Source organism: Scyliorhinus canicula, chromosome 5 (genome assembly GCF_902713615.1).
Source record: "Scyliorhinus canicula chromosome 5, sScyCan1.1, whole genome shotgun sequence".
NCBI classification, from domain to species: Eukaryota; Metazoa; Chordata; class Chondrichthyes; order Carcharhiniformes; family Scyliorhinidae; genus Scyliorhinus; species Scyliorhinus canicula.
Window position 1 is genome coordinate 229,271,618 of NC_052150.1, and position 8,020 is coordinate 229,279,637.

The 8,020-nt window shown below is 68.5% G+C and overlaps 1 protein-coding gene across 1 annotated transcript in view; it reads right to left on the reverse strand.

Moving 5' to 3' along the window:
• shrprbck1r (sharpin and rbck1 related) overlaps nt 1-7,770 on the reverse strand; it is a 96,288-nt gene extending 88,518 nt beyond the window's left edge. The window contains exon 1 of the mRNA XM_038796479.1: nt 7,544-7,770. Coding sequence (XP_038652407.1) covers nt 7,544-7,738 — 195 coding nt within the window. The 5' untranslated portion in view covers nt 7,739-7,770. The remainder of the gene's footprint in view (nt 1-7,543) is intronic.
• Between the last annotated feature and the right edge of the window lie 250 nt (nt 7,771-8,020).

Here is an 8,020-nt window from a genome sequence, read left to right on the forward strand (position 1 = left end):
TCCACAATGCTACCGTGCTGCCCCAAAGGTGTAATGGGAATAGCAGATTCATCACCAAGATGGAACAAAAAAACTATAAGCAGTGGTTGTAATCTAAAATCGATCAACTTGATGTTGTTTAAAGTGCTGAATCAAAAGAGAAAGTGTTGTTCCCTTTCTCACATTGAACTTCACCCAAACAGCAGCAGAGGAACTGAAAGGTCAGTCAGAGATTAGAATGACTGGGGAGCAAAGGTCCGTGGATTAAATGGAGTTGTTCTGCAAAGCTCTCACCCAACCAGTGTTGTGTGGCACGGTGGTCAGGCCTGCTGCCTCACAGCTTCAGGGTCCCAGGTTCAATTCCAGCCTTCGGTCACTGTCTGTGCCGAGTCTGCACATTCTCCCCATGTCTGCGTGGGTTTCCTCCCACAAGTTCGGGGGCGGAAGGTTCGGGTCAAGGGGACGGTGCAGAGTCGATGGCCGAACGGCCTCCTTCTACACTGTAGGGATTCTATGGTTCTATTCTATGGTCTCCCCCAATGTAGAGGGAACCCCATCCATCGTGAGTAGCGAATACACCATGCCAAGTTGAAAAAGAAACAAATGAATCACTTGGCACTCCTTCCAAGCGGTGGTCAAAGCAACAATTTCTACTTTGAGGGATCAAAGTGAGAACAGGTTCAGCTAGGGGCAAGAGGGTGGGGACGAGAGCTGGGTGTCAATTCAACAAAGAGATCTGATACCGACTGCCCCTCCGACAGCACGGGGCTCCCTCCGACAGCACAGCACTCCCTCCGTACTGCCCCTCCGACAGCACGGGGCTCCCTCCGTACTGACCCTCCGACAGCACGGGGCTCCCTCCGACAGCAAAGCGCTCCCTCCGTACTGCCCCTCCGACAGCACGGGGCTCCCTCCCACAGCACAGCGCTCCCTCCGTAATGCCCCTCCGACAGCACGGGGCTCCCTCCGTACTGCCCCTCCGACAGCACGGGGCTCCCTCCCACAGCACAGCGCTCCCTCCGTACTGACCCTCCGACAGCACAGCGCTCCCTCCGTACTGACCCTCCGACAGCACAACACTCCCTCCGTACGGACCCTCCGACAGCACGGGGCTCCCTCCGTACTGCCCCTCCGACAGCACAGCACTCCCTCCGTACTGACCCTCTGACAGCACCGCGCTTCCTCCGTACTGCCCCTCCGACAGCACGGGGCTCCCTCTGTACTGACCCTCCGACAGCACAGCACTCCCTCCGTACTGCCCCTCCGACAGCACCGCGCTCCCTCCGTACTGCCCCTCCGACAGCACCGCGCTCCCTCCGTACTGCCCCTCCGACAGCACCGCGCTCCCTCCGTACTGCCCCTCCGACAGCACGGGGCTCCCTCCGACAGCACAGCACACCCTCCGTACTGACCCTCCGACAGCACCGCGCTCCCTCCGTACTGCCCCTCCGACAGCACAGGGCTCCCTCCGTACTGACCCTCCGACAGCACGGGGCTCCCTCCGTACTGCCCCTCCGACAGCACAGGGCTCCCTCCGTACTGACCCTCCGACAGCACGGGGCTCCCTCCGTACTGACCCTCCGACAGCACAGCGCTCCCTCCGTACTGACCCTCCGACAGCACAGCGCTCCCTCCGTACTGACCCTCCGACAGCACAGCGCTCCCTCCGTACTGACCCTCCGACAGCACAGCGCTCCCTCCGTACTGACCCTCCGACAGCACGGAGCTCCCTCCGTACTGACCCTCCGACAGCACAACACTCCCTCCGTACTGACCCTCCGACAGCACAGCGCTCCCTCCGTACTGCCCCTCCAACAGCACAGCGCTCCCTCCGTACTGACCCTCCGACTGCACAGCGCTCCCTCCGTACTGCCCCTCCGACAGCACAGCGCTCCCTCCGTACTGACCCTCCGACAGCACAGCACTCCCTCCGTACTGACCCTCCGACAGCACAGCACACCCTCCGTACTGACCCTCCGACAGCACAGCACTCCCTCCGTACTGCCCCTCCGACAGCACAGCACTCCCTCCGTACTGACCCTCCGACAGCACAGCACTCCCTCCGTACTGACCCTCCGACAGCACGTGGCTCCCTACGACACACGGGGCTCCCTCCCTGCTGACCCTCCGACAGCACAGCGCTCCCTCCTTACTGACCGTCCGACAGCACAGCACTCCCTCCGTACTGACCCTCCAACAGCACGGGGCTCCCTACGACACACGGGGCTCCCTCCTTACTGACCGTCCGACAGCACGGGGCTCCCTCCGTGCTGACCCTCCGACAGCACAGCGCTCCCTCCGTACGGACCCTCCGACAGCACGGGGCTCCCTCCGTGCTGACCCTCCGACAGCACAGCGCTCCCTCCGTACTGACCCTCCGACAGCACAGCGCTCCCTCCGTACTGACACTCCGACAGCACAGCGCTCCCTCCGTACTGACCCTCCGACAGCACAGCGCTCCCTCCGTACTGACCCTCCGACAGCACGGGGCTCCCTCCGTACTGCCCCTCCGACAGCACAGCGCTCCCTCCGTACTGACACTCGACAGCACAGCGCTCCCTCCGTACTGACCCTCCGACAGCACAGCGCTCCCTCCGTACTGACCCTCCGACAGCACGGGGCTCCCTCCGTACTGCCCCTCCGACAGCACGGGGCTCCCTCCGTACTGACCCTCCGACAGCACGGGGCTCCCTCCGTACTGCCCCTCCGACAGCACGGGGCTCCCTCCATACTGACCCTCCGACAGCACGGGGCTCCCTCCGTACTGACCCTCCGACAGCACCGCGCTCCCTCCTACTGCCCCTCCGACAGCACGGGGCTCCCTCCGACAGCACAGCGCTCCCTCCGTACTGACCCTCCGACAGCACAGCGCTCCCTCCGTACTGCCCCTCCGACAGCACAGCACTCCCTCCGTACTGACCCTCCGACAGCATAGCGCTCCCTCCGTACTGACCCTCCGACAGCACGGGGCTCCCTCCGTACTGACCCTCCGACAGCACAGCGCTCCCTCCGTACTGACCCTCCGACAGCACAGCACTCCCTCCGTACTGACCCTCCGACAGCACAGCGCTCCCTCCGTACTGCCCCTCCGACAGCACAGCACTCCCTCCGTACGGACCCTCCGACAGCACAGCGCTCCCTCCGTACTGACCCTCCGACAGCACAGCGCTCCCTCCGTACTGCCCCTCCGACAGCACGGGGCTCCCTCCAACAGCACGGGGCTCCCTCCGTACTGACCCTCCGACAGCACAGCGCTCCCTCCGTACTGACCCTCCGACAGCACAGCGCTCCCTCCGTACTGACCCTCCGACAGCACAGTACTCCCTCCGTACCGACCCTCTGACAGCACCGCGCGCCCTCCGTACTGCCCCTCCGACAGCACAGCACTCCCTCCGTACTGACCCTCCGACAGCACGGGGCTCCCTCCGTACTGACCCTCCGACAGCACAGCGCTCCCTCCGTACTGCCCCTCCGACAGCACGGGGCTCCCTCCGTACTGACCCTCCGACAGCACAGCACTCCCTCCGTACTGACCCTCCGACAGCACCGCGCTCCCTACGTGCTGACCCTCTGACAGCACAGCGCTCCCTCCGTACTGACCCTCCGACAGCACAGCGCTCCCTCCGCACTGACCCTCCGACAGCACAGCGCTCCCTCCGTACTGACCCTCCGACAGCACAGCGCTCCCTCCACACTGACCCTCCGACAGCACGGGGCTCCCTCCGTACTGACCCTCCGACAGCACGGGGCTCCCTCCGTACTGACCCTCCGACAGCACAGCGCTCCCTCCGTATTGCCTCTCCGACAGCACAGCACTCCCTCCGTACTGACCTCCGACAGCACGGGGCTCCCTCCGTACAGACCCTCCGACAGCACAGCACACCCTCCGTACTGACCCTCCGACAGCACCGCGCTCCCTCCTTACTGACCCTCCGACAGCACAGCGCTCCCTCCGTACTGTCCCTCCGACTGCACTCAGCTCCCTCCGTACTGACCCTCCGACAGCACAGGGCTCCCTCCGTACTGCCCCTCCGACAGCACAGCGCTCCCTCCGTACTGCCCCTCCGACTCTGTGGGGACGGTGCAGGGTGCTGGGTGGGGACGGTGCAGGGTGCTGGGTGGGGACGGTGCAGGGTGCTGGGTGGGAACGGTGCAGGGTGCTGGGTGGGGACGGGGCAGGGTGCTGGGTGGGGACGGGGCAGGGTGCTGGGTGGGGACGGGGGCAGGGTGCCGGGGGCAGGGTGCTGGGGGCAGGGTGCTGGGTGGGGACGGGGCAGGATGCTGGGTGGGGACGGGGCAGGGTGCTGGGGGCAGGGTGCTGGGGGCAGGGGGCAGGGTGCTGGGTGGGCCCCGGGCTGAGGGTCAGTGCAGTGGGAGCTCCCTGAGGGCCCCGGGCTGAGGGTCAGTGCAGTGGGTCAGTGGGAGCTCCCTGTGGGCCCCGGGCTGAGGGGCAGTGCAGTGGGTCAGTGCTGGGTGGTGGGGACTGGGTGCTGGGAGGGGACTGGGTGCTGGGAGGGGACTGGGTGCTGGGAGGGGACTGGGTGCTGGGAGGGGACTGGGTGCTGGGAGGGGACTGGGTGCTGGGAGGGGACTGGGTGCTGGGAGGGACCCGGGCCCCGGGCTGAGGGTCAGTGCAGTGGGTCGGAGGGTCAGTGGGAGCTCCCTGAGGGCCCGGGCTGAGGGTCAGTGCAGTGGGTCGGAGGGTCAGTGGGAGCTCCCTGAGGGCCCCGGGCTGAGGGGCAGTGCAGTGGGTCAGTGCTGGGTGGTGGGGACTGGGTGCTGGGAGGGACACGGGCCCCGGGCTGAGGGTCAGTGCAGTGGGTCGGAGGGTCAGTGGGTCGGAGGGTCGGAGGGTCAGTGGGTCGGAGGGTCAGTGGGAGCTCCTTGTGGGCCCCGGGCTGAGGGTCAGTGCAGTGGGTCGGAGGGTCAGTGGGAGCTCCCTGTGGGCCCCGGGTTGAGGGGCAGTGCAGTGGGTCAGTGCTGGGTGGTGGGGACTGGGTGCTGGGAGGGGACTGGGTGCTGGGAGGGGACTGGGTGCTGGGAGGGGACTGGGTGCTGGGAGGGGACTGGGTGCTGGGAGGGGACTGGGTGCTGGGAGGGGACTGGGTGCTGGGAGGGGACTGGGTGCTGGGAGGGGACTGGGTGCTGGGAGGGCCCCGGGCCCCGGGCTGAGGGTCAGTGCAGTGGGTCGGAGGGTCAGAGGGAGCTCCCTGTGGGCCCCGGGCTGAGGGGCAGTGCAGTGGGTCAGTGCTGGGTGGTGGGGACTGGGTGCTGGGAGGGGACTGGGTGCTGGGAGGGGACTGGGTGCTGGGAGGGGACTGGGTGCTGGGAGGGGACTGGGTGCTGGGAGGGGACTGGGTGCTGGGAGGGGACTGGGTGCTGGGAGGGGACTGGGTGCTGGGAGGGGACTGGGTGCTGGGAGGGACCCGGGCCCCGGGCTGAGGGTCAGTGCAGTGGGTCAGAGGGTCAGTGGGAGCTCCCTGTGGGCCCCGGGCTGAGGGTCAGTGGGAGCTCCCTGTGGGCCCCGGGCTGAGGGGCAGTGCAGTGGGTCGGAGGGTCAGTTGGAGCTCCCTGAGGGCCCCGGGCTGAGGGTCAGTGGGAGCTCCCTGAGGGCCCCGGGCTGAGGGGCAGTGCAGTGGGTCAGTGGGAGCTCCCTGTGGGCCCCGGGCTGAGGGGCAGTGCAGTGGGTCAGTGGGAGCTCCCTGAGGGCCCCGGGCTGAGGGTCAGTGCAGTGGGTCAGAGGGTCAGTGGGAGCTCCCTGTGGGCCCCGGGCAGAGGGTCAGTGGGAGCTCCCTGAGGGCCCCGGGCTGAGGGTCAGTGCAGTGGGTCAGAGGGTCAGTGGGAGCTCCCTGAGGGCCCCGGGCTGAGGGGCAGTGCAGTGGGTCGGAGGGTCAGTGGGAGCTCCCTGTGGGCCCCGGGCTGAGGGTCAGTGCAGTGGGTCAGAGGATCAGTGGGAGCTCCCTGAGGGCCCCGGGCTGAGGGTCAGTGCAGTGGGTCAGAGGGTCAGTGGGAGCTCCCTGTGGGCCCCGGGCTGAGGGTCAGTGGGAGCTCCCTGAGGGCCCCGGGCCCCGGACTGAGGGTCAGTGCAGTGGGTCAGAGGGTCAGTGGGAGCTCCCTGTGGGCCCCGGGCTGAGGGTCAGTGCAGTGGGTCGGAGGGTCAGTGGGAGCTCCCTGTGGGCCCCGGGCTGAGGGGCAGTGCAGTGGGTCAGTGCAGTGGGTCGGAGGGTCAGTGGGAGTTCCCTGAGGGCCCCGGGCTGAGGGTCAGTGCAGTGGGTCAGAGGGTCAGTGGGAGTTCCCTGTGGGCCCCGGGCTGAGGGTCAGTGCAGTGGGTCAGAGGGTCAGTGGGAGTTCCCTGTGGGCCCCGGGCTGAGGGGCAGTGCAGTGGGTCAGAGGGTCAGTGGGAGCTCCCTGTGGGCCCCGGGCTGAGGGGCAGTGCAGTGGGTCAGAGGGTCAGTGGGAGCTCCCTGTGGGCCCCGGGCTGAGGGGCAGTGCAGTTGGAGCTCCCTGAGGGCCCCGGGCTGAGGAGCAGTGCAGTGGGTCAGTGCTGGGTGGTGGGGACTGGGTGCTGGGAGAGACTGGGTGCTGGGTGGGACTGGGTGGGGACTGGGTGCTGGGAGAGACTGGGTGCTGGGAGAGACTGGGTGGGGACTGGGTGCTGGGTGGGGACTGGGTGCTGGGTGGGGACTGGGTGCTGGGAGAGACTGGGTGCTGGGAGAGACTGGGTGGGGACTGGGTGCTGGGTGGGGACTGGGTGCTGGGTGGGGACTGGGTGCTGGGTGGGGACTGGGTGCTGGGAGAGACTGGGTGCTGGGAGAGACTGGGTGCTGGTGGGGACTGGGTGCTGGGAGGGACTGGGTGCTGGTGGGGACTGGGTGCTGGGAGGGGACTGGGTGCTGGGAGGGACTGGGTGCTGGTGGGGACTGGGTGCTGGGAGGGGACTGGGTGCTGGGAGGGGACTGGGTGCTGGGAGGGACTGGGTGGGGACTGGGTGCTGGTGGGGACTGGGTGCTGGGAGGGACCCGGGCCCCGGGCTGAGGGTCAGTGCAGTGGGTCAGTGGGAGCTCCCTGTGGGCCCCGGGCTGAGGGGCAGTGCAGTGGGTCGGAGGGTCAGTGCAGTGGGTCGGAGGGTCAGTGGGAGCTCCCTGTGGGCCCCGGGCTGAGGGGCAGTGCAGTGGGTCGGAGGGTCAGTGCAGTGGGTCGGAGGGTCAGTGGGAGCTCCCTGTGGGCCCCGGGCTGAGGGGCAGTGCAGTGGGTCGGAGGGTCAGTGCAGTGGGTCGGAGGGTCAGTGGGAGCTCCCTGAGGGCCCCAGGCTGAGGGTCAGTGCAGTGGGTCGGGGTCAGTGGGAGCTCCCTGCGGGCCCCGGGCTGAGGGTCAGTGGGAGCTCCCTGAGGGCCCCGGGCTGAGGGGCAGTGCAGTGGGTCAGTGGGAGCTCCCTGAGGGCCCCGGGCCCCGGGCTGAGGGTCAGTGCAGTGGGTCAGTGGGAGCTCCCTGTGGGCCCCGGGCTGAGGGGCAGTGCAGTGGGTCAGTGGGAGCTCCCTGAGGGCCCCGGGCCCCGCGCTCTCACCGGGCTCCTGCCGGGGACGGGCTCTGTCAGGCGGGCTGCCAGCCGGAACTCCCCGGGCCGCTCCATGCTGAGCTGCAGGCGGACAGCCGCCCCCTGGCCGCCGCCGGGCCCTCCGGCCGCCTCCTCCCGCACCCGGCACGACATCAGCACCGTCAGCTGCGGAGGGGCCGGGCCCCGCGCCGCCATCGCTGCCATCGCCCCACCGGGGGGACCGCTTCAGCCGTGACCCCGTCCCGCTGGTACCCGCGTCACCGGCCCCGCGTCCGGGCGGAAACCCCGGCCCCGCACACAGGTTCCGGCTCCGCACACAGGTTCCGGCCCCGCACACAGGTTCCGGCCCCGCACACAGGTTCCGGCTCCCAGCCTGGGGCTCCCCTCCTGCCCCCCAGCCTGGGGCTTCCCTCCTGCCCCCAGCCTGGGGCTTCCCTCCTGCCCCCAGCCTGGGGCTTCCCTCCTGCCCCCAGCCTGGGGCTCCCC